Raw genomic sequence first — 23604 nt, forward strand, 5'->3', positions numbered from 1 at the left:
GGCCAGGACTCCGATCCATGGAATACTCGGCATGTCGGCACTGGTGCTGGCCACCGGTCTTACTGAAGAACAGAGAGATAACATGACCACTGTCAAGGACTGCGCAGATATGCTGCTACACCTTATCAACGGGATTTTGGACGTTGCTAAGATCGAGGCTGGTCGTTTTGAGGTGGAGCTCGTGTCCTTCAACCTTTGTCATGTTATCAAGAGCACTTTGCACATTCTGGAGCCCCGCGCAAGGGAGAAGCGGCTCCGGCTCAAATGGGACGTTGATGCTAGAGTTCCGACTGTTTTAGTCGGGGATTCCGGGAAGCTGAGACATTGTCTACTGAATCTTGGTGAGTTTTCTTGGTTGTTTGCTCATTTCTGTGCTGAAAAGTGTTGTTTTACTTGTCTAGTTGGAAATGCACTAAAGTTTACTCACCAGGGGTATGTCCAAGTGACGGTTGCTCCATACGTTGACGGGCTGTATCCTTCGGTGGATCCAGAAAGCACTGACCGAGTTATGGGGCTCACGGAAAGAAAGTTCGTTTTTGTACCTCACTGCACTATCAAGAATCAACCGCGAACGGTATCCGATGGTGCACAGATGAAGCTGGTGTTTAGAGTATCTGACAGCGGTATTGGGGTCAGCAGAGACAAGCTCTCAAATATCTTCAAGCCGTTCACTCAAGCAGACCCCTCGATCTCTCGCTTGTATGGAGGCACGGGACTGGGTCTTTGCATCGTCCAAAGGTACGAAGTTTCTAAGATTCAACTTAAAAAGGAAATCCTCATCCAAGATCCTGTTTAACAGAAGTCACGATTCACAGATTTGTGGAGCTTATGGGAGGTCAAATATGCGTTGAGAGTGAATATGGTACGGGCAGCACCTTTTGTATCCTGCTTCCATTTTATTTGATCGAAGGAACCAGAGTCGAAGAGACATCAAACTACGAAGCACCAGAGGCGCCGAGCGAAACTGCAGGTACAGAAATGAGAAACTCTGCACTGACATTGTCTATAATTCAAAAACTTGCAGTGGATGAAAGTAAAGTCATGGCCTCGCCAAACGAGGAGCTTATAATGCCATCACCAACAACACCAAAACCAACTATAAAGCCAGCTAAAACCTCCCCGACTACGACGCCGCCGTTGTCACCCACAAGAAAGCGTGTACTTCTCGTGGAAGACAACTTAGTGAACCAGAAAGTTGCATCACGACTGCTGCAAAAATACGGTCATGTGGTGATCACGGTTACAGATGGGCTCGAAGCTGTCGAGGCGCTCAAGTCAGATCACAAAGCATACGATCTCGTGCTCATGGATATACAGGTTTGTTCATTTCCATTCACTCGTTTAGACTCAAACAGATTTAAACCTCGGCTGTGCTCGGTTGTTGTCTTTTCTCGATTTACAGATGCCTGGAATGGATGGTTTGGAAGCAACACGGCGGATAAGAAAGGACGAGTTGGGCTCTGGGTGGCACAAGATCCCGATTATAGGACTCACGGCAAACGCAATGAAAGGCTACCAAGATATATGCTACGAAGCGGGTATGGATGGTTATTTGCCAAAGCCTTTCGATATCAAACAGGTGCTATCGACTATACGCGATGCCTCTATGTCTAAGGAGACACGCATTGACATCAAGGACGATTGAAGAAAGCGCACGCTTTGGAGAGATGTATATAGATTCTTTTTTGTTTCGTTCTCTCTTTTTTTTTGGGAACAAATGGCCAGAGACGAACCACACTTGAAGATTTGGTCACTTGAAAAGTTTTTCTCAGTCAAAAAAGTTAAAGATCACTTGCAAAACGCTGAAGAACACGCGCTTGCCTTGAAAACAAGCGGACAGGGAGAAATGTACATGGATTCTTTTTTGTTTCGTCTTTTTAAAAGCTCTCTGCCTGCTAGAGACAACTTGAGAACAGGGAGTTCAAAGAAAGTTTTATATTACTCAAAAAGTTACGATCACTCTAAAGCCTTCCACAATTCTTGACGAGTTTCTAGATCAAATATGAAAACATTTCCTTCCCCTCTCACAACCAAACATGTTGTCACTCTGCAATTATTTTGTTGGAGGTGTGCAAAGCATCCACTCACAGGGTTGCGAAAGAGCTTAATCACCCAGAAAGGTGCTCCACCTTTTCTTGTGAAGACCAACTTACAATCCTTGCAACACGTAAAACTCCAACAACACTTTCATCATTGCCATTTTGCTTTTGATTTTGGAATGCTATAGCTTTGCTACTGCTAACTTGCACATACGCAGATGGTGGTGACTGCTGATTTCCATAGACTAGGTAATAGTGTATATAGAATGTTAATTCAGTATTTATTTCAGTGCAGTATCTTGTTAATCCACCTCCGTCAAGAGACATTTTGGTTCGTGTTTGAAGTCAGATGAAAAGACTTTTGCCATCATATTCAAGAATATGGTGGATGATAATATTAATAGAAGTTTGGAAGCTCATCTTATTATATACATCTCTTCTACATGCAAGAAAAAAAAAACTTGTTTTCTGAAATTGATGGTAATTGAAAATTCTATTACTATAAGTAAATACAAAGCCATAAAGAAGGTTTTAGAATAAATAAAACTTAATGAGAAAAAATATATTGCTATTAGAACTTATAGAGCTTTTGTTATGGTTGGAGAACAATATAATCTAGTGATAAGATTAAAACAAGACATTTCATACTTGTTTAGAGTGCATTAGTTTATAGATAAAATTTAGTGGCTATTGAAGCTTTGCATGCATTTGTGGCTATTGAAAAGCTATGCAATCAAATTTATAAATGGTTGGATACTTTTAAAAAAAGAGTCATGAACTTTTAGGCTTCTAGATTGTATACTTCAAATAAGCTTAGATTGTGATCAGTTTAAATTTGACAATCTTGTTTATAAGTTGAATACTTCTTATTGACATCATTAAATATATGACTTTCATAAGCAATAATATCTTTAGTTACTTTCTTTGGAAGTGTTATCTCTATAATGGTCAACCTTTTATGGTTTATAGTGATTATAATCCATTACACTATTTTTGCTCATAGAAGGATTTAAACGTTTGATATGCACATTGGAAATTTTTCTTTGAAAAAATTTTTGATATAGAAATTTGCAATAGGAAGGAAAACAATAGTTGTTGATACTATTTATAAAATTTTGTGTTTGAATTCCATCGCAAAAGTTAATAATACTTTACTTAGGAGATCAAAAGTAATTTTTATATACACAAGAACATTATATTTCCTTCTGTATTTTAAGATGGATTACTCTTTTAAAAGGGATATATTTATATACCCAAGATAAAAGAGCTTCATGTCATGTATAAATTGCATAATAGTCTTTTTACTAAACATTTCAAAACTTATAAATTTATAAATTTTTAATTTAACTAGAAGCACAAGTTCTAGGCTATATTGAGTCATATGCCTTATGTTAGGCCATAAAGGCTGAACATATTACTGCATTAGAAAACTTCCATTCACTTGAAATTTCTAAGAAATATTGGAAAAGTATTTCTATGGATTTTATTCTAAGACGCTTAGAAAGAATAAGAATATTTTTATTAAAATTAATCAAAATATATATATACAACAGAAGAAGACAAAATACTTATGGAAACTTGGAACTCACAAAAACAAACAAATGAAAAAATAAATATTTTTTGGCAAATCATCAAGCTTGTATAAGCCCATGCTAACCATTTGCATTTAATCTACTTTCTGCATTGAAGATCCAAGAACAGGGAGTACTATATCAGATGAAAAACTTAAAAGAAGAGTATATTATATTAGAAGCAAAGAAAGAAAATTATATAGACCTCAAAATGATGTCTCCATACACCACCCATGGAAAAATAATTTTAAAATCTATGAACTTACTAAAATAATGAGGTAAAACGATTATATAATCTTTATAAAAGCTCTAAATAAAATAAAAATAGGAGAACAAACAAATAAAGAGCTATAATATATAAATAAACAAGTCATCACAGATACATATAACACCCCTCTTAGTACTACTAAGGAGTTAACAGAGAAATGATATAAAATTTAAGGTTCCCAATCCAAATCCTAGGTTCTTGTTATCAACATATCTATTTTATCTCCAAGAATTTTTTTTTCCTGTGTATGAGGTAGTGGATCCTAAGAATTTGACTTTTACTCATATACAAATCCAACTTCAAGGCATTTGTTCTCCCCTTTTACATGTATTTTTGGAGCACCAAACAGCATTAATCTAGTGTGCAAGCAAGTAGCTCATGCTTCAATGGTCTAAGCTATCATACTTAACATGTACTTAGTCATTTGTAAAGTCCCCAATCTCAATTTTCTTCTAGCTCTCAATAAGACATTGGAACATGCCATAAGTGCCAAAAAGCTATAGTTAAACAGAAGACAAAATTGCTGCTGATTTACTAGTTGATTTCTCCTAAGCATGGAACAACACTCCTTCATTCACCTGCGACACTACCAAATTCCACTATAAATGTTCCATCTGTATAGATGCTAGTCTTAGTGATGGCCTGAGAAAGGAACTTTGAATGCTATCTATCAGGACCCATAGAAGAAGCCCAGGCCAACCCATGAACTATAGTAATCCTTAGATTCCCACAAATTGGAGCATTCATTTGGAGCATGTGCTCAGTAGTGCTTGCTTTAGTTTTTAACACTCTCTCACAAAATATTCACCAGGTGTGCAAAAAAAAGTGACGTCTCTATGGTTGAAAGTAGTGAAAGCCAAGAGAAGTGCCACAAGACTTGTGGAGAAGTGAGATGTAAAACCTAAAAAAGTTTTACCCTACTTGAAGGAAACATCCCAACTACAAAGGTACAGCTTTATTGCTTGCAAGTTCTCTTGGAGAGAGCAAAAACCCAAGTGCTCCCTCACTCCCCCTAGCCCAGGGTTGTGTAATGAGCCCATTGGCCAGCCTAACATTGCAAAGATTTTTCAAAATAACACATGGTTAAAAAACAAATTTATTCCCCTCTAATTGGCTAAATCTAGCAGCCCACAAAATTCAACAATTAGCCCATTGACTAAGCAAACATGGAGGAAATATTTCCCAAAACTATATAATCTGAAGCTCCCTTGGGTAGATTTTATTTTATTTTTATTAATGAAACCTAAATCATTGAAATCAGTATCATATACTATATATATGATATAATATATAAGTTTATAATATATTATAAAAAGTTATATATATATATATATAAAACTTTTTATAACAAATCTGGGATGGAATACATTGATGTTTAGTTTGACCAGAAAAATATAAGCATTAGTAAATCATCAAAATAGCTTAATATAATCCATACTTTTTGATGGGTGCTAGGAGACATTTTAAATATCTAATGAATGAATTTGATATAAAGCCACCTTACAGAATTAAATTAAGTATAAACATCATCAATATGGCTAATTCTAATGTGCCTAAATAATATGATCTCAAAATTAAAAGGTAATTAAGTTTTTCATTTTGCAGAGAATTTTTTATTTTTTTTTACCCTGCTAGAGTTTCTTTCATTGTGCAAGATAAAATGTATATAAATATTTATATAACTAATTCAATCACATAAAATCCTTCTCTCCTTTTGATGTCATGCATTATAAATATGTCCCAAGTTGATCTTGTTGTAGTCATTATCACCATTTAAATAAATGAACATTAAATTAACTAAAGTTCCAATCTTTAGAGAGCATCTTAAAATAGTTTTCAGCTAATTTTGACCAAAAAAATCACATTCAGCATAAGTAAATCAAGAAAATGATTTTCTACAGTTCCATCAAATTAAAACATATATGTATCATGCAAATATCATCTTTACAAATCCCTTATCAATAAAAGTACTATAATAGTTTAGTAAATCATTTGTAACAATTGTTATTCAACTCTTCTTCATCATTTGAGTAATTTTTTGGGCTGAATAGTTTTGTAACATTGAAAATGCTTATATCCTTACTCATTTTGGTTAGCATATCAACATATAGTTTCTAAATAAATCTAAGCAAGAGCTCAAACTACCATCTTTTGTACTTTTTGGAATAAAAGTATAATCTAAGCCAAACATCTACAAACTTGATAAATTCATCTCTAGTAGCTTTTATAAAATTACTTTTGTGTTTTATACCAAAAGTCTCTTTCAGAAATTTTCTTCTGATACTTTTCAGAATACCATCTAAATATCTAACAATGTAAGTAATATCCACAATTTGAATGAAAGAATTTATTTAAATTATTCAATTTTAGTATATCTTCACAATAGAGGATTTTGCAAGAAGAGCTAGCATTATGATGATCATTCTTTCTAAGACTTTCCTATGAGATAACTAATGTACACCATAAACATAATATATGTATATTCTGGTCAAGATGAAATCTAACCATACTCTAGATTTCATATATGTTCATCTGGTAGAAATTAGATATTAGTTGTTAAGTGTGGAGACATGTGGCCAAATATCAAATACTAGTGATTTGAATGCTTTTTTTATTACCTAAATCATTCCGTCATGTTAAGTGTATCACCTCTAGAGTAATAGACATGAACTTAGTGATAGTCACGATGAAACCTAATTATACTCCAGACATGTATACTTAGACAAAAACAACCACGATAGTCATGATGAAATCTAATTATACTCCAAACTTATACATATCTATGACAGAATTAAAAGTTTTATATCTAAATACTGAGCAATTTGACTATAAGGATTTAAATAATAGTGCAGTTGTATCAGCTTTGAAATTGTCATTTGACCAATCACCTACATTTACCTTGTTTACGTGGCATTTGCTGGAAGTGACACGTTAGCAGACCTAACGGAGAGCCATTCTTACCCGGCGGCGAGGGGCCCCAAGAGCGCTCCTTCGCGATCGATCGAGAAAGAAAGAAATCAAGCGAAGCGTGCGGTGGGGGCTAGATTTTCTTGGATCGATCGTGCATGGTAGGGGGCGATTCCTCGTGTTCTTGTCAGTCATCAGTGAAATGCTGGAGGTAATTCTTGCTAGATTTCTCCCAGGGTTTGAGGCGAGGCCGCGATCGCGATCCAGGCCGGGGATTATGGGGTTGCTGCTGGTAAATCTGACCAGATTTCTGTGCGATCTCTATGATCTCGCCAAGAAGATGATGTTGTGGACGGTGCTGCTGTCGTGCCTCCCGCTGCTCTTGCCTTATCTCTCCATCGCCTCCTTCATCGGCTTGGCCGTGTTCTTCCAGGCGGCGTGTGGTGCGTTGGGGCTAGCGCTGCTAAGAGCGCTCCTCTTGACGTGTTTTTCAAACCAAAGGAATCAGGGAAGTGTGAAGATCTCTGCCAGAGTCCGAGCGCTGGTAGAGGAGGATCTAAGAGTGGCCGCTGCGAGCTTTGACGCGTTACTAGTTCTTGGGGAAAGAGAGAGAGATGTTTATAACGGAGGAGCTCGAGAAGATGGAGAAGAAGCTGTAGGATCTAGTGATGGGGAAGGAACTAGAGACAGGATAGATGATCGTGAAGCTCGGGAGGATGATCATAACTTGGAAGAACTGGAAGAACAAGGTGGTGATGCTTGGATCGAGGGTGATAGTATCGACGAACATGGTAATGTTGGCCTGGAAAAACAAGATGGTGATGCGGACGTCATAGTGCAGGAGTTTGATGATCCGATGGTAAGAAATCCAGAAGAGCAACACGATGATCATGGGATAAGAAACTGGGAAGCACATCATGATCATGGGATAACAAACTGGGAAGCACATCAGGAGATCTTGAGTTTGCACGATCAAAAGGAGGCTTTTCGAGTGACAACCTCGTCGTCAAGCAACGAACAACGCTTTGATGATGATAAATCGCTTCTCTTCAAAGATGGCCAGGTAGTGATGGTGGATTCTAGCCAGGAAACGCAGGAGGCCAGATTCCAGGAGGCTTTTCGCGAGAAAGCAGATGAATCCGTGACAAAAATCTCCAGGCAGCACTCGGGGGATAATTTGGAGGAAGAACATCCTTTTCTAGCAGCAGGACAGGAGAGCGAGACAAAAGAATCTCGTCGCGTAGCAAGAGCGGGACAGGTTCATGACGACGAGAGCTTGCCATCTTTCTCGAAAGAGTCAAGACTTCCAGTTTCGATCGGGGAGGACGATGCAAAGGAGTGCATGAAGGTGGTGGAGTTTTGCTTGAAACAAGCTGGCGACTACTACGACTATGGCTGCGAGAGCTTGGAAGAAGAAGAAGAAATCATCGACGAGCCTACGTCCCCAAGAGCTCAGTACAATCGTGACGAAGAACAGGATATATTTCTCCAGGAAGTCATATCGCCAGGATCGTGCTCGAAGCTCCACAGCTCGATCACAGGGTCCTCCGGATCGTCAGAAACTACTCCACAGCCTGGAAGAAATCTCCGAGGCTTCGAATTTTCCCAGAGCAGCCCCAGCAGCGCTGCGGCTGGCAGCAGACGAAGAACTTATAGCTACAGCAGCAGCGCTGGGAAGTTGCGAGAACTTCACGACTTTGGGATTGATTTGCGCGACCAGATCCGAGCGCTGCGAAGTTTTCCTCGATCGAGCTCTGAGGCACGGATGGAAGAAGGCGTGAGCAGCTGTAGCAGTAGTAGCAACGAGGATTTGGATCTCCCTGGCGTAAGTTCTTTTCTTTTCTTGCAAGTTCTCACTCACTCTCTTCCTTTTTCCAGTTCCAGGAGGTTCTAAGATTTTGGCGAGAGAGAGAGAAAGGTCTGGAGTTGCGTAGACGAAGAAAAAATCTCTTTGGAAGATAAAATAAAAGGTTCGTGTCTTAGATGATACTTCGGAAAAAAACATTTAGGGTTTTGTGAGCGATGAATCTATCGCAGGAATCGCTGGAGCGCGCTGTGTCGACGCCTGCGTCGACGCTCACCCAGGAGCAAAGGGATCGAATGCATCGGCAGCGAGAGCTCGCGATCGCGAGGAGAAATGCGAGGCTTGCGAGTCAAGCTTCCCCGGCCGCGATGGAGTGGAGTCCTGCGCGGCAAGGTATCGAGAATGTAGGGATTACGGAGGACTGGATCGATCTAGGCGAGCATTTTGGGGGTAGAATCGATCCAAGCAAGATAGAGCTGGAAGACTCCATCCACAAGAGGGAAGGCGATCGCAGGATTACGATGTCGCTGGAGCAGCTGCGGGTTCTAGAGGCGGTGGCCGCGAAGAAATCGGTGTTCGTCACTGGATCGGCGGGAACAGGAAAGAGCTTCATCCTCGAGTACGCGATCAAGGTTTTGCGAGAGTTGCACGGGGAGTTCGCGGTGTTCGTCACGGCCTCCACTGGAATCGCGGCGTGCTCGATTGGCGGGACCACGCTCCATTCATTCGCGGGCGTGGGGTTGGGGCAGCTGGATGAACGCCGGCTCGCGGCGGCGGTGATGGCGAGCAAGGAATCGCGATCGCGGTGGACGACTGCCAAAGCACTGGTGATTGACGAGATCAGCATGATCGACGCGGAGCTCTTGGACAAGATCGATTACGTTGGGAGGGCGGTGAGGAATCGGCCGGAGAGATTTGGGGGCTTGCAGCTGCTTGTCACTGGCGATTTCTTCCAGCTCCCGCCCGTCCAGAAAGCTGGCGAGACCAAGAACTTTGCGTTCCAGGCGCGGTGCTGGAGAGAGTGCTTCGATCTCCAGATGGAGCTCACGTACGTGTTCCGACAATCGGACAGGAACTTTGTGGCGATCTTGGATGAGATCCGTCGTGGGCGATGCTCGCCGTCGACGATCGAGTCTCTCAAGGCTTGCAGTGTGGTGAGCGCTGCTTCATCGTCTTCTCCTCCTCCGACGCGGCTCTTTCCTCATCTCCAGAGCGTCGATCGAGTGAACAAGGAGAAGCTTGCCGCACTGGGTGGCGAGACCGTGACTTACATCGCTCGCGACGTTGGAAAGATCCATCTTTTGAGCGGCTGCCGGGCCGAGAGCCAGATCACTCTAGCCGTCGGCGCGGAGGTGATGCTCGTCAAGAACATCGACACACTGGGAGGACTGGTGAACGGAACCAGAGGCGTCTTGGTGGATTTCATGGTCCCAGAGTCTCCAAAACGAGATTTTTCTTCGCAAGAACACGAAGAACAGGGAGCACGGGGAAGATACTTCTCTTGGCGAGACGGCAAAGGCAAGGAAGAACAGGGAGGAGAGAAACGAGATGTTGAGCGCCGTGAACAGCGGCGGTGGCCAGTGGTGGTGTTTCGGATTCGTGGAGGGCTTCGGAAGATCGTGGTGAAACGCGAGAGCTGGAGCGTGATGGATGGAGAGAAAGAGGTGGCGACGAGGTGCCAGATTCCTCTCATCCTGGCCTGGGCTTTGAGCATCCACAAGTGCCAGGGGATGACGCTGGATCTGGTGGAAACGGACTTGACGCGATCGTTCGAGTGTGGGATGGTTTACGTCGCGCTCTCGCGGGCCAGGAGCTTGGAGGGGATCCGGCTGCTGGGATTCAATGCCTTGAAGATCAGAGTTCATCCCCTCGTCGTGGAGTTCTACCATCAACTCGAGGAAAACGGAAGAGCAGGAAAAAGAGATTTTTATCGCATCAGCGGTAAGCTACTATCAGACCTTGGTGTTAGTCTAACAGTAAGATCGAAACTTTGGTGTTCTTACAGATCCCGGTACTGCTGCTGCTTGAGTGGATTCGGTCATCACGAAAGTAAGTTCGTGTGATCTTGCAAGAACTTGTAGCTCATCGAGTTATAGATTGGTGCTGGGAGCTATTTGGATTGATCGGCACAAGGAAGTAAGTATGATTTTAATTGGAGGAGGCTTTGTTCGAGTTTGTGATGATTTTGCGTGTGTAGAATCCCGCTCCTATCGATCAAACTTGCGAAGCTTATCCAAGTTATGAGACACTTAGCACTAAGTAACAAACTTGTTTGGACGGCTTGGATTGGAGGGATCCTGGCCGTTGGTGTGGCCTTCCTTCTTGACCGTTGGGGTTAAGAAAAAAACGCTGGGGAACGTCAGGCTGGAATCCAACCGTTGGGATCGTGCCATTTACAAGGAGGAACTTTAGGGTTTTTGGTTGAGAGGAATGCGCTTCTTCTCTCGCGAGGCGTGGATGGATGACGACGAGGCGCCGATCGATGTGATGGTCTTCGATCGCTGCTAAGGTGATATTTCGGGATTTGGAGAGCGCATTGCTAGAATGTAGGCAGTCTGGGGTATTTCGATCGCATTTTTCTGGTTTCGCGAGCACAGCTTAGACGATCGATCAATATTTAGCTTCATCTAGCCTGGATCGATGGATTCTAGCCTGGATTGATCGATTTCAGGTGGATTGTGAGAGATCGAGGCACATTGCGAAGATTTCCATCGTCTATGCAAGCTCTGATCAGCATTTCTTTCTATTGTGCCAGGAATCGAGGACATGGGGTGCGTTTCATCGCGTTGTCTCTACTGTACACCGACATCTGGGAGCGGCAATTTTAGGAACTACCACCATAGCAGCAGCAGATCCTCACTGCTAAGGAGCGTCTCCACGCCATTGAGAAAGCGGCGATCTCGCGGCGGTGGACATCACCACCACCACTTTGTTGCGCTCACGTCCACAACCTATGGTCTACTGCGATGGAACAGCAATAACAACAACACTAGCAACAACATCTCCTCGTCCCCCTCGCCAGCTCCCACGAACTACGAAGATTGCTACTCGTCTCCAGCGATCACGAACTATGAGGACTGCACGGACAAGGAGGTGGTGGTCTCGATCAATCCAGCTCCAGCTACTGGGAATGGAAGTCGAGGAGGAGATGGAGGGGGGGCGGCTTTTCTTCCTCCTCAAACTTGTACTTCCATAGACGTCTCCGGCGCATCGGTGGCTTCATCGTCCTCGACAGCCTGCTGCGCCAACAAGCTCGTCAGCTGTGACAAGATCAACAAGCCCGTGGAGCCACCGGAGGTGATCAACATCTGGGAGCTCATGGACGGGCTCGAGGAGGACTGCTCGAGGTCACTGCTGCTGAGCGACAGCTGCTCGTCGCCAGCCTCGGCATCGCTGCGAAAGAAGAGCCCTTTCCTCTCGGCTCGCCACGCGGGGAAGAGGCGCCTGTACCACCGCTCGGTGTCCTGGTCGGCGGCCATGCACTCGGCCAAAAAGCTCGACTCCATTCTCACCATCGATGGGATATCGCCCGCTGCGCTCGAGAAGGTGCTCAAGGAGATCTACAACTTCTACGTAAACAGCCGGTGCCGGAACCGCAGCTGCGGCAAGCTCTTGTCCAACTCTCCTTCTGCTCGTGTCGTTCCCAGTGTTCCAACTGCGAAGAAGACCAACGCCGCCTCCACTGGCACCAAGAAGGCCAAGAAAACGGCCACCTTTGCGTCCGGGAACAAGGAGAACAGCGCGCCAAAGTTTGATCGGACTCCTCGCAAGCAGCAGCAGGGGCCGAGCACGCCGACGAGAACGCCATTAACTTCTCTGGTGACGAGGAAGGGGCCGGGAGAGGAGCTGTCACCTTTGTTTCGACGAGGGAGCAGCGTGGCGGAGAAAAAATGCGGCCTTGGGATGAGAAGGCCGTGTAAGTGCTGCTGCTATTGCTCCACCACCGACAGAGGCCAAAGGAAGCAAAACGAGTACCTTGTGGGCGGTGACGGTGGCGCTAGTGGGGACATAAAGAGCCCCATGCACGCGAGCGGGCCTCTGTTTGATCCGGAGCTCCTGGCCTCGATCGAGCGAGCTTTCCAGAGCCTGTCCGCCGAGGAGTGGTGCTCCGGGAAAGAGGACGACTTAACGACGACAGCTGGGACAGCAACAGCTTACTCCGATGAATCGAGCAACGAAGAGGCGCCACTCATCAAAGGGCCGCGTTACAACTCCATCCCGGCCAAAGGCAGCGGCAAAGGTGGCAGTACCGCGAAGTCTTCTCCCTCGTCCGGCCTGGTGCTGTGGGACAGCTTCTGGACGTTCCGCGACAGCCTCGCGGCCTCGGGCACGGCCAAGAAGATCTCCTTCTCCAAAGTTCTCGCGTCTCCAATGGAGAAGATGGGACTCCTCGACAGCGAGGAGGACGAGGACGATGCAAAGGATCCTCTGGAGCGATTCGAGTTGCGGTGCCCGCCAGGGGGAGAGAACAACGTCGTCCTCTACTGCACCAGCCTGAGGGGGATCCGGAAAACTTACGAGGAGTGCCACGGCGTCCAGATGATCCTGCACAGCCTGGGGGTCTACATCGACGAGAGGGACGTTTCCATGCACTCGGACTTCCGCCTGGAGCTGAAAGAGCTGCTGGACAACATAGAGCCCGCGGCGGCGTGCTGCGTTCCACGGCTGTTTATCCGGGGGCGCTACATTGGTGGCGCGGAGGAGGTGAGGAGGCTACATGAGGAAGGCAAGCTCGTGAAGATGCTTGAAGGGATCCGGAAGGAAGACCCGTTTAGCGTCTGCGATGGCTGTGGCGGGCTCCGGTTCATTCCCTGCCTCGAGTGTAGCGGGAGCTGCAAGCTGGTGGTTCGTGATCTTCCCAGCGGGATGAGCCAGGTGAGCCGCTGCCCGGATTGCAACGAGAATGGACTCATTCGCTGCCCGATTTGCTGCTAGCGCATCCCGGACTCTCTCTCCACAGGTTTGTCGTGTGAAGTTCGCTCGTCCTTGGTGGGTGATCTAATAGCTCTCTTCCTCTGGCAGCTTTTGTAAAGTAGTAGACGATGGACGCAGTTTTCGCGAGATCGATCGACTCTCTCTCTCGATCGAGGCAGTCAGGAACTCTGGATGGGGAATCAAATCGCCAAAAGGTGGAAGTTTAGGCGAGCTTCATCCATTGACAATCCACAAGAAGGATTCCAGCCAGCCAGCCAGCCAACTTTCTTGGTGGATGGAAGATCTTGGAAGTTCGTTTATCTATTGACAATCACCAGCCAGCCAGGAACTCCCAACTCTTCTTGGTAGATGGAAGTCTCGTCAAGTAAGTAACTTCTCATTCACATTGACAAGCCGCAAAGCTTCTCCAGCAACACGAACGACTGGCTGCTACCCGGATCCATCTCCAACGCCGCTCTCGCAACCCGGGCACCGGCTCTGGCATCGTTGTGACTCCCAGCAGCGCCCAGCAAGCACAGGCACCAGTCCGGGCTCTCTCCACGCTCCTCCACCGGCATTCCCAGCGCCACCTCCTCGGCCTCGTCCAATCGCCCAGCACGGCTTATCAGATCGACCACGCAGCAGTAGTGGATCCTCCCCGGCGCCACGCCATAGTCCAGCTCCATGGAAGCGAACCATCGGCAGCCACTGGCAAGATCCCCGGCATCGCTCACCGCCACCAGCACGCACAGCAGTGACGCTCTCTCTGCCGCGACGCCCTCCATTTGCATACACTGGAAGAGCCTCGCCGCGCCACTGGAGTCTCCACTGTGAGCTACCGCCGCGAGCATGGAGCTCCACGAGATGATATCCCTCTCGGGCATGGCGAGGAGGAGAGCCCTGGCTTTGGAGAGATGCCCCCTCCGGGCATATGCCACCAGCATCGCTGTCCACGCCGCAATGCCCCGGCTGGGCATCTCGTCAAACACGCCCTTTGCGCGGTCGAGGTCCCCGTCCTGTGCGTGGCCCGCGAGTATAGCCGTGTACGCGAAGAGGCTTCTCTCCGGCATAGCGTCAAACACCGCCCTGGATTCTTCCACTCGGCCGCGGCGTGTGCAGGCCGTGAGTAGCGCCGTCCATGACACTAAGTTCTTCTCTGGCATCGCGGAGAAGATCTCCCTGGCTTGGTCGATCTCGCCACTATGCGCGTAGCCGGCTAGGATCACTGTCCATGATACCAAGTTTCTCTCTGGCATTGCATCAAACAGCCCCCTGGCCTCTGTGATGGAGCTGCCGGCTTGAGTGTAGGCTGTGAGCATCACTGTCCAGGAGACCACGTCGCGTTCTTCCATGGCGGCGAAGAGCTCTCTAGCCTGGTGGAGATGCCCGGACTGGGCATACGCGGCGAGCATTGCTGTCCAGGAGACCAAGTTCCACTCTGGCATTGTCTCGAAGATCAGCTTCGCGTTGTCTGGATACTTGGTGGACGAGGAGAGATCCAGCACTGTATTCCACGAGATTAAATCTCTCTCCGGCATGCTGGCGAAGAAGTCCATGGCTTGCTGTGGGTACCCGTGCTGGGCGTATGCTGATAGCATGGCGTTGTGTGCCACCAGGTTGTTTGCGTGCGGCATTGCATCGAAGACCGCCTTGGCCTCCTCCAGATGCCCGTTCCTGGTGCATGCGCAGAGCATTAGTACCCATGAGAAGGAGTTCTTTGGATGCAAAGAGTGGAAGATATTGCGTGCCTGGTCGACACTGCCGCATCTGCCGAACATCTGAATGAGGTGATTGGCCAGGAAGACGCTGCAGTTGCTGGGCTGGACGAGGCGGTGCAAATCTCTGGCTTCTTGGAGCGTGTTGCACGACTTGATAGCACCGAGAAGCTGAGAATCCATCCATTTATCTATCAATCTGGGAAGAAGTTACATTGGCTGTTAAATGCTGTGGTTATCAATCTGCGAAAGGAGAGAAAGTGTTGGTTACTGATGGATAGAGAGTTGTGAAATGTTTCTTACCTTTTAGTCGATTGTGATGAAATCGTAGACTCGTTTCAATCTAATGAGATTGAGAAAGAATTCGTCAGCTTCGATGTCAGTGCACTTCATCTGCGTTATTCTTAGCCGAACTTTCCTCAAGAGCGGGCTCCAACTTATCATACTCTTCAAGACTTGCAGCTTCCTCTCTGCATTGAGAGGCGATCTAATGGTTATGTTTGCTTCTTCTAACCACAGAGCAAGCGGAGGAGTGGCAATCTACAAAAAACAAAAAAGATGTCAGACTAAGAGCAATGGTTTGAGTATACAAATCTACCTCCTCCTTCAGCACCAAGGAAGCAAACAATGCCCCATGGGCATCAAGCTTCTTTAACTTAGGATGGCTCGTGAGAAAATCTCCAAAGTCGATGTCGCGGAAAGGCTCAAAAGCTTCATCATCACCACAAAATTCAATCTTCATGTAGAGCGTCTCGACTTGAGTGGCAGACTGCAGCATCTTCTGGATAGCACCCCAATCCCATTGAAGACCTCTGATAGACAGGGACGCCAGAGCGGGAAGTTTTCCCACTTCCACATTGGCAAGCATTCCTGCCAAAAATGAAAACAAACACTATGTCAAAGCTGGATTGAAACAAAGAACGAATACCTGTCTGTTTTGCGATAGACAAATGCTGTAGAGACGAATCTTCCGCGATACGAATGTACGAGGCCCCCTGAACTTCAAAGACTCTGAGCTTCGGAGCGGCCACTGAGACGAAACAATTATCTCCAGATCCACAAAAATCAAGGCGGCATTTCTCCAGTTCTTTCAGCTCCACGCACACCGACCTTATCCCATCACAGCCCAGCAAAGCCAGTTCTCTGAGAGCCGGACAGGCCGCCAGAATCCCCCTCAAAGCACCGTCCCGGATCCGAGCACCCACAACCTCGAGCGTCCTCAAGCCTGTGAAACTCCTCAAGCCCACCGGAGAGTGAAGAAGAATTCCTCCCCACAGCCTCAGTGTCTCTAAGTCGCAGGAGCTGCGGCTGAGAACCTCGAGCTTGCCCACGCAAGCCTTGTCCGACCCCTCCTCCACCCGAAACTCGAGAAGCTTCAAGCTCTTGGCAGCGTGCGCTACGCATTCCATGAGCCCGGCAGAGGTAAGCGTGCAGTAGACCACGAGCTCCTCGAGCTCCGCCGTGCTGCGGACCATCCGGTTCACAAGGGCGCTCGAATGGAGCCCCTTGTCGCTGAGACTCCTTGGAAAGACCAGCCTCCTCACGCTGCCCATGAGCTCCCTCCACCTCTTGCAAACGCACGAGCACGCCGCTACGTCCTCGGCATTGCTGAGGAGGCATAGCAAATGCTGGACGATGGCGTCCGGTAGCACGTCCATCAATCCCTCCACAGCGCCAGAAAGATCTGTGTATGGAGATGCGTGAATGCGCTGGAGTGAGGTTCTCGAAATGGCCTTACCTTGCTGGGCGTCTAGCGATCCCAGCTCCATGGCGCCAGCACCAGAAAGATCTGCCGCGACGAAATAAGCTTCCATCAAACGAAACAATCTCAAATCTTCTCACCTCGCTTGAGAATCACATCTGGCAATGCGCTTTCCAACCCCAGCTCCATGGCGCCGGCACCAGAAAGATCTGCCGCGATGAAACAAGCTTCCATCAAGCGAAAAATCTCAAAATCTTCTCACCTCGCTTGAGAATCGCATCCGGCAACGCGTTTTCCAGTCCCAGCTCCATGGCGCCAGCGCCAGAAAGATCTACCGAGACGAGAACCAGTTCTAGTTCTCTAAAAGCAAAGAATCCACGCTGCTTACCTGCATCTCCGAGAAGAAAGCGCATCGATCGAGCTTCCGAGTCACGGCCTCACAGCGCAGACAGATCAAAATGCTGGGCGCTATCGCGGGACGATCGAAATATCTTGCGCTAAGCTAGGGCGAAAGCGGGAGGATGCTAAAGACTCCACCCCAAAGGCGCCAAGTACAAATTCTGGCGGGAAGCGAATCTTTTTGGTCAGGATTATTCCTTTTCCGTACAAAGTATATTCTACGAACATATACACGAGCAGTTCCCCGAGCTCCTCTCCACGAGGCGCTTGTCACGATTTATCATCGTCCGTATAAAAGGAAGCTTTTTCTTCACTTCGAGCCAGATCATTTCTACTGCGCCCCCTTTCTCTTCATACTCGAAATACTTTCTCACCTTCAAGAAAAAAAACGATTACTTTTAGTGAAAAACTCGAAAAAAAGCAGAGTTTTCTCCAACTTTAAAAAGAACAAATGGATCTCACCTCGCGAAGCCGCTGCTGCTTTTGCTTGAGCAAATCTGGAGAGATACTCCTCAAGTAGGAGCCGAGATATCCTGGCTCCAAAGCGTTGATCGAAGGAACGAAGATCGCAAACTCGGAGTAATCGAGCTCGTCCTCGAACGGGAGCTCGATGTCGTCGCTCACGATCACCGGCACGCAAACACTTACGATCGCATCGAAGAGCCGGCAAGCCGATGGAGTATCGCCGGCAGGATGCAAGCAAAACTTGGAAGTTTGCATTCCAACTTTCGCGAGCCTGCGTCCTTCGCGAGATTGCGTGCCGTGTTTCATCACCATGTCAGGCTCGACATCTAAGACTTGAAACAACTGGTCGCGGATCTTACCACCCTGGAAACAAAGAAAAAAGAGATTTTTTATCGAAAAGCTTCGGATAATTCATAGTACCTCTTTCCTGTAGCGGTTTCCCATGAAGAACAGAAGCGTGTCCCGGTCGAGAGTTACGTTTTCGTTGAAGTATGAGTCGATCCGATGAGTGTATGGAAGAACCACGTCCTTGACTAGAGAAGCTTGATCCGGCTTAAACCTCTCAAAGTCGGAGAGCAAAAGAACCGTGTTCTTGAGACGATCCCTCAGCCTTTTCAAGGCATTTGGATCCTGGCAAATCACTACGTGATCCCTTCCCTTGTTTTTCTTCCAGCTTTCCTGTTCTTCCAGCCATGCCATGAGTTCTTCCTGGATATCTTCATCACTGTAAGGATCTTCATCGTCCTCACTCTTGCCATTCCCGACCACCAAGCTCAAGGACGAGAAAAACGGCACGTAGAACACATCGGCCTCTTGCGGATTCATCACTCTCACCGACGCATCACTCAGCCTCCTGTCCTCTCCCTGTTCTAGATCGTAGAAAAGCCACCACTCGGCGCTGTGCTGCGTCCCTGGATACCTCAATCTCTTGTCGTTCCTGGCAATCCCTCTGGATCTAAGATAGCGCTCCACTACCCCGTAAGTAAATTTGCTAGGCAGATCATACATGAAGATTCTAAGAGGCCGGGACTCGCTTACCGGCAGCGCAATCAAGCTCTCGGAGGATTTGAGGTGCCTGGCAGCTGGGCCGATGCTCTGGACGACTGCCCGAGACTCGAAATAGAACACATTGCTGGCGCCGTGGAGGACGAGATAGGCGAGCAGTAGCAGCAGCGTCGGCGCCCAGATTGAGCCGCGGCGCATGAATGTGCTGAGGAAGATCTTCCGCCCTGCCAGTGCCATCAATCCCCCGCCCGCCGGAGACCCTGCATTCTCGCTCATCCGCGCGCCGGAGCTTCTTGCCCTAGCTCACGGCATTCCCTAATTCTGGGGAGCAAGAGAGACACGTGGCAGTCCCTAATTCGCCACGAGGTTTAGGGTTCTTCGATGAAGCGCAAGCGAGAGAATGGGGATTCTGGGAAGAAGGGGAAGGAGAATGGCGGCGCTGCGCATCAAGTATCAGGGATTTGTGATGGCCTGGAGAAGCGGCAGCACTCCGGGAGGAAAGATTCACGGAAGAAATCCACGAGTGTTCTAGACAAGGTATGAATCGAGAGAATTTTCTTGAATCCGATTTGCCTCTCTCCATAGATGCGGCAGAGGCTTTCTGGCGGCCAATTTCGCATGCTCAATGAAGTTCTCTACACTCGCAGGTTTGAGATCTCGATTTTTTTATTAGCTCAAAAGCTTTCTTGTTCTCAATGCAGTGGAGAAGGAGCTAAAGACTACTTTGATAAGGATCCCGACGCTTTTAAACTGGTGAGAACTGATCGAGAATCCTCGAATTCTTTTTTCTCAAGCTAACTGTATCAACTAGTACCACGCAGGATACCAAGAACAAATGTCTCGATGGCCCAAGCTTCCAGTCGATGTGATCATCGAGTGGCTAAATTCCAGAAACTCCAACTTGGTAGTCGCGGATTTTGGCTGTGGTACGTATATCAATTCCAGAGTTCTCTCTTGTTGATCGTGTTTGTTTTTTTGTGTGTGATTTCTAGGTGATGCTAGGCTCGCCAAAAGCGTCAAGAACAAAGTCTTTTCATTCGATCTTGTTTCCAATGATCCTGTAGTCACTGCGTGCAACATGGCCAGTGTAAGCTCCTTTAAAAACTTTCCACTGTTCACTGTTCCATTGTTTTGTCCATTGATCCATTGTTGTTTCTTTTTGTTCATGAATTTTCAGACGCCTATTCCCAGTTCCTCGGTGGATGTAGCAGTGTTTTGCCTCTCCCTCATGGGAACGGATTATCCAAGCTATCTCAAAGAAGCTCATCGTGTTCTAAAGGCCAAGTAAGAAGGAAGCTTTTTCTTAGGTTTTTGCTTGCGAAACTAAACTTTTTGCTGTGCCAGAGGATGGCTCTTGATAGCAGAAGTGAAGAGCCGCTTTGATCCTGCAAACCACGGCGCCGACCCTCAAGTTTTCCTCAGGGGATTGAAATCTCTTGGCTTCAGTCTCGTCAAACAGGTAAATTGCAAGTAGAAGACGTTCTCATCTCTCGATTCCTGGCAGGATGATTCGAACAGAATGTTCTTACTTTTCTACCTCCGCAAAGACAAAGACGATCGTTCTTCCTCCAAGAAACTCTCTTGGCCGGAGCTCAAACCTTGCCTCTACAAAAAGCGCTAAAAACTTTGAAAGCCCAATGATCACGGTCACGAAGCTTATTCTTTTCCGTACATGGTATATCCTATGGACAAATCCCGATTTAGGGCAACTCAATTAAACTTACAACTGTCCCAGGTTTTTTAAAATTCTTTTAGGGGGAATCGAACGATGGTCGGCGAGGCCAAATCCTAAAGACTAATTTTCCAGGTCAAGCGATGGGGGAGAGGGCGGCGCTTCCACTCCGTCGCGCTCGATTTCCTCGAAATATCGTGTCTTAAGGGCCCCCGCGATCGATCTGGGAGGAGTCTGCCCTAGGGCGAGAATGTAGCATCAGATTGCGCGTCTAGAGCAGCAGCGATGGCGGGATTTGGAGGCGTGGTGGTGTCGGATCCATCTCTGGCGAGTCAGCTCACGCAGAAGGAGCTGCGCTACTTGAAGACGCAGGTTCGCGATAGAAATTTCTCTAGCTCTCATGGTTTTTCTTCTCTTCCTCCTTTTCGTAGTTTGATTTGCTCAAAGATGACTCTGGACGGATCACCGCGGCTGGTTTGGAGCATGGCACTTCGAAGCTGGGATTTTTCCAGCAGGCGCTAACGCAAGAGGAGATCGTTGGAATCATGAAGCAGCACGATCCAGGTTTTACCGGAGGCCTGGATTTCGAATCTTTCCTTCAGGTAACGAAGGAAAAAAAATTCTAGAGAGATCTTTGGATTGACAAGTGTGGTGATTTGCGTGTGTAGATGTATTTGCATCTACAAAAGATTGGAAGCCCGAAAGTTATCGGCCCTCACCGAACCTCCGCGTTTCTAAAGGATGCCACAACAATGCTGATTCATACGATCAGTGACTCGGAGAAGAAAGCGTACGTTGATCACATCAACAGCTACTTGGCCGACGACTCCGTGTTGGATCCTGTTTTGCCGATCGATGCATCCGGGGGCGACTTGTTTGAAATTGTCAAGGATGGAATTTTGCTGTGGTAAGTGCCGCTATCTCACACGGCTATTTGATTTCTTATGGATCACTGTTTCGTTTGAAAAGCAAGCTTATCAACGTGGCGGCTCCTGGAACTATCGACGAGAGAGCATTAAACATCAAGAGCAGGCTAAATCCTTGGGAAAGAGTCGAGAATCATAAACTGTGCCTGAATTCAGCGAAAGCGGTCGGTTGTTCTGTTGTCAATATAGGAACGGAAGATCTTGCAGAGGGCAGGGTTAGTACTTCTGATCATGTGCTTTAAAGTATACTGAGACCTTTTCTTTGTCCTGCCAGCCGCATTTGGTTCTTGGTTTGATTTCTCAAATCGTGAAGGTAAGCTAGTAATCTAGACGTTAAAGTTTCTTTCTCATCATTTTGTATTTTTCTTTTCCAGATTCAGCTTCTTTCGGTTGTCAACCTGAAACAGACACCAGAACTAGTGGAGGTGCTGAACGATAGCGAGGTATGGTTTCACGATCTATGTAGATAGAGGTATTTTCTTACATTTTTTATCGTACACAGGAAGTTGAAGAGCTCCTGCATCTACCAGCCGAGAAAATGCTGTTAAAGTGGATGAACTTCCATCTGAAAAAATGTGGCTACAAGAAAGAAGTTACTAATTTCTCTTCTGATGTCAAGGTATGTCTTCGAAAAATTTGGAAACATGGTAATAGGACTTAATAAGTGAACCTTTTATGGATAGGATGGTGAAGCTTATACATTGCTTTTGCATGCGTTAGCACCTGAAAGCTGTAGCCTGGCTCCTCTGGAAAAGGATGGGTTGGAAAGGGCGGCATTACTACTGTCTCAAGCAGAGAAAATCAACTGCAAAAAGTACTTATCACCAAAGGATGTTGTTGACGGCTCTGCAAATTTGAACCTGGCATTCATAGCGCACCTTTTCCACGAGCGGTAGTAGTTTTTCTATTGAACAAGGTTGCATCCTCTTGATTTTCTGTCTCTTTTCAGAAATGGTCTGACGCTGGACACCAGCAAGGTGGCAGTAACATTTGCCGAGATGATCCAGGACGATGAGCAGGACACGAGAGAGGAACGCGCGTTTCGCATGTGGATCAACAGCCTGGGAATGGACACTTACCTTCATCATCTCTTCGAGGATGTTCGGGATGGGTAAGTTTTCTTCTTTTTAATTTTGAGCCTTCTAACATTTGAATCTACGATTGCAGATGGGTTTTGCTCGAGGTTCTTGACAAGCTAAACCCGGGATGTGTCAACTGGAAGCACGCAAACAGACCCCCGATCAAGATGCCGTTCAAGAAAGTTGAGAACTGCAATCAGGTTGTGGACATTGGAAAAGGCATGAAGCTGTCGCTAGTGAACGTAGCAGGAAACGACATTGTTCAAGGAAACAAAAAGCTCATTTTAGGTGCTTCTCGCTTACCTCAAGCTCGAAGAACTCCTAACAATTGCACTTGTTGTGCAGCTTTTTTGTGGCAACTGATGAGATATAGCATGCTTCACGTACTTAAGAAGCTGAGGCTGCACGGCAAAGAGGTCTCCGATGCGGATATTCTACAGTGGACAAATGAGAAAGTTAAGCGTGCTGGTAGAGAGTCGAGAATGGAAAGCTTCAAGGTAAGCCCGCCTTTTGTGCACGATTTCTGTCAATCTCATAAATCTTTCCTGGACCTGCGATAGGATAAAAGTCTGGCGAATGGTATCTTCTTTCTCGATCTCCTTGCTGCTGTGGAGCCAAGAGTAGTGAACTGGAATCTAGTTACAAAGGGAGAAACAGGTAGGCAAGCTTGGTTTTTGTTGTCCACCTTCATTTTTGTTGCTTTTCATCCAGACGAGGATAGGAAGCAAAACGCAAACTATATCATCAGCGTGGCACGAAAACTTGGCTGCTCGATCTTCCTCCTGTGGGATGACATTGTAGAGGTAAAGAAAGAAGATGTCTCTTCCTTTCTTTCTTAGTTACAAACTTTTGATCCATCCATTGTTTGATCCAGGTGAGGCCAAAGATGATCTTGACGCTCGCAGCGAGCATCATGCTCTGGGATTTTTCGTCCAAATCCAACAAAGCTACGGCCGCGAGCGCTGTTCCAGAGCTTGGAAAGAAAGAAGAGGCGAATGGAGCAAATGGAAAGGGCGTGTAAAGGTTGATTACTTTGGTTTTTTGGCTTTCCAGAGAGATTGCGTGAAATAGGCTGGTGTAAATTGTTTTTGTACATTGTGAGAATGTTCTATTCTTTTGCAATAAGATTCGATCAACG

General features: G+C 46.7%; 8 protein-coding genes across 10 annotated transcripts; 5 read left to right on the forward strand and 3 right to left on the reverse strand.

The window, feature by feature from the left end:
* Window positions 1-6851: 6851 nt before the first annotated feature.
* LOC112349097 lies at window positions 6852-8769 on the forward strand. The gene is made up of 3 exons (XM_024682857.1): window positions 6852-6946; window positions 7022-8610; window positions 8664-8769. The coding sequence occupies exons 2-3, from the start codon at window positions 7063-7065 to the stop codon at window positions 8745-8747; spliced, it is 1632 nt and encodes a 543-aa protein (XP_024538625.1). The 5' UTR covers window positions 6852-6946; window positions 7022-7062; the 3' UTR covers window positions 8748-8769.
* On the forward strand, window positions 8748-10910 carry LOC112349096 (ATP-dependent DNA helicase pfh1-like). 2 transcript variants are annotated; one of them, XR_002993281.1, is made up of 4 exons: window positions 8748-10530; window positions 10595-10638; window positions 10686-10725; window positions 10787-10910. XR_002993281.1 is itself a non-coding variant. In XM_024682856.1 (2 exons), exons 1-2 carry the CDS (start codon window positions 8808-8810, stop codon window positions 10615-10617), a joined length of 1746 nt encoding a protein of 581 aa, XP_024538624.1. In that variant the 5' UTR covers window positions 8749-8807; the 3' UTR covers window positions 10618-10910. The 2 variants fall into 2 exon arrangements, 1 of the variants encoding a protein (XP_024538624.1); XM_024682856.1 differs by having other exon boundaries at window positions 8749-10530; window positions 10595-10910.
* On the forward strand, window positions 10624-13654 carry LOC9656453. Of its 2 annotated transcripts, none has more exons than XM_024682853.1 (3): window positions 10624-11098; window positions 11345-13549; window positions 13612-13654. In XM_024682853.1, exon 2 carries the CDS (start codon window positions 11356-11358, stop codon window positions 13522-13524), a length of 2169 nt encoding a protein of 722 aa, XP_024538621.1. In that variant the 5' UTR covers window positions 10624-11098; window positions 11345-11355; the 3' UTR covers window positions 13525-13549; window positions 13612-13654. The 2 variants fall into 2 exon arrangements, with proteins under 2 accessions (XP_024538621.1, XP_024538622.1); XM_024682854.1 differs by lacking the exon at window positions 10624-11098 and adding an exon at window positions 11116-11260.
* Window positions 13655-13884: 230 nt separating this feature from the next.
* Window positions 13885-15350, reverse strand: LOC9656454 (pentatricopeptide repeat-containing protein At4g02750). The gene is made up of 2 exons (XM_024682860.1): window positions 15252-15350; window positions 13885-15177 (listed from the first exon to the last, which is right to left on the reverse strand). Exon 2 carries the CDS (start codon window positions 15135-15137, stop codon window positions 13905-13907), a length of 1233 nt encoding a protein of 410 aa, XP_024538628.1. The 5' UTR covers window positions 15138-15177; window positions 15252-15350; the 3' UTR covers window positions 13885-13904.
* A 33-nt stretch (window positions 15351-15383) lies between these two features.
* On the reverse strand, window positions 15384-17408 carry LOC9657194 (F-box protein At1g10780). The gene is made up of 8 exons (XM_002977805.2): window positions 17309-17408; window positions 17183-17251; window positions 17061-17129; window positions 16957-17007; window positions 16147-16902; window positions 15817-16088; window positions 15522-15758; window positions 15384-15461 (listed from the first exon to the last, which is right to left on the reverse strand). The coding sequence occupies exons 1-7, from the start codon at window positions 17331-17333 to the stop codon at window positions 15525-15527; spliced, it is 1476 nt and encodes a 491-aa protein (XP_002977851.2). The 5' UTR covers window positions 17334-17408; the 3' UTR covers window positions 15384-15461; window positions 15522-15524.
* A 73-nt stretch (window positions 17409-17481) lies between these two features.
* LOC9657195 (probable arabinosyltransferase ARAD1) lies at window positions 17482-19120 on the reverse strand. The gene is made up of 3 exons (XM_002977806.2): window positions 18205-19120; window positions 17782-18147; window positions 17482-17693 (listed from the first exon to the last, which is right to left on the reverse strand). The coding sequence occupies exons 1-3, from the start codon at window positions 19063-19065 to the stop codon at window positions 17538-17540; spliced, it is 1383 nt and encodes a 460-aa protein (XP_002977852.2). The 5' UTR covers window positions 19066-19120; the 3' UTR covers window positions 17482-17537.
* Window positions 19121-19147: 27 nt separating this feature from the next.
* Window positions 19148-20528, forward strand: LOC9657196 (ribosomal RNA-processing protein 8). The gene is made up of 8 exons (XM_002977645.2): window positions 19148-19326; window positions 19375-19436; window positions 19491-19542; window positions 19601-19715; window positions 19782-19876; window positions 19967-20073; window positions 20134-20248; window positions 20294-20528. Exons 1-8 carry the CDS (start codon window positions 19171-19173, stop codon window positions 20408-20410), a joined length of 819 nt encoding a protein of 272 aa, XP_002977691.2. The 5' UTR covers window positions 19148-19170; the 3' UTR covers window positions 20411-20528.
* Window positions 20529-20603: 75 nt separating this feature from the next.
* LOC9656455 (fimbrin-5) lies at window positions 20604-23588 on the forward strand. The gene is made up of 14 exons (XM_024682855.1): window positions 20604-20833; window positions 20893-21063; window positions 21130-21368; window positions 21431-21602; window positions 21662-21700; window positions 21762-21830; window positions 21890-22006; window positions 22071-22279; window positions 22337-22498; window positions 22555-22754; window positions 22812-22963; window positions 23027-23123; window positions 23178-23269; window positions 23341-23588. Exons 1-14 carry the CDS (start codon window positions 20747-20749, stop codon window positions 23485-23487), a joined length of 1953 nt encoding a protein of 650 aa, XP_024538623.1. The 5' UTR covers window positions 20604-20746; the 3' UTR covers window positions 23488-23588.
* Window positions 23589-23604: the final 16 nt, after the last annotated feature.

This window comes from Selaginella moellendorffii, unplaced genomic scaffold (assembly GCF_000143415.4).
Source record: "Selaginella moellendorffii unplaced genomic scaffold, v1.0 SELMOscaffold_35, whole genome shotgun sequence".
Classification (NCBI taxonomy): domain Eukaryota; kingdom Viridiplantae; phylum Streptophyta; class Lycopodiopsida; order Selaginellales; family Selaginellaceae; genus Selaginella; species Selaginella moellendorffii.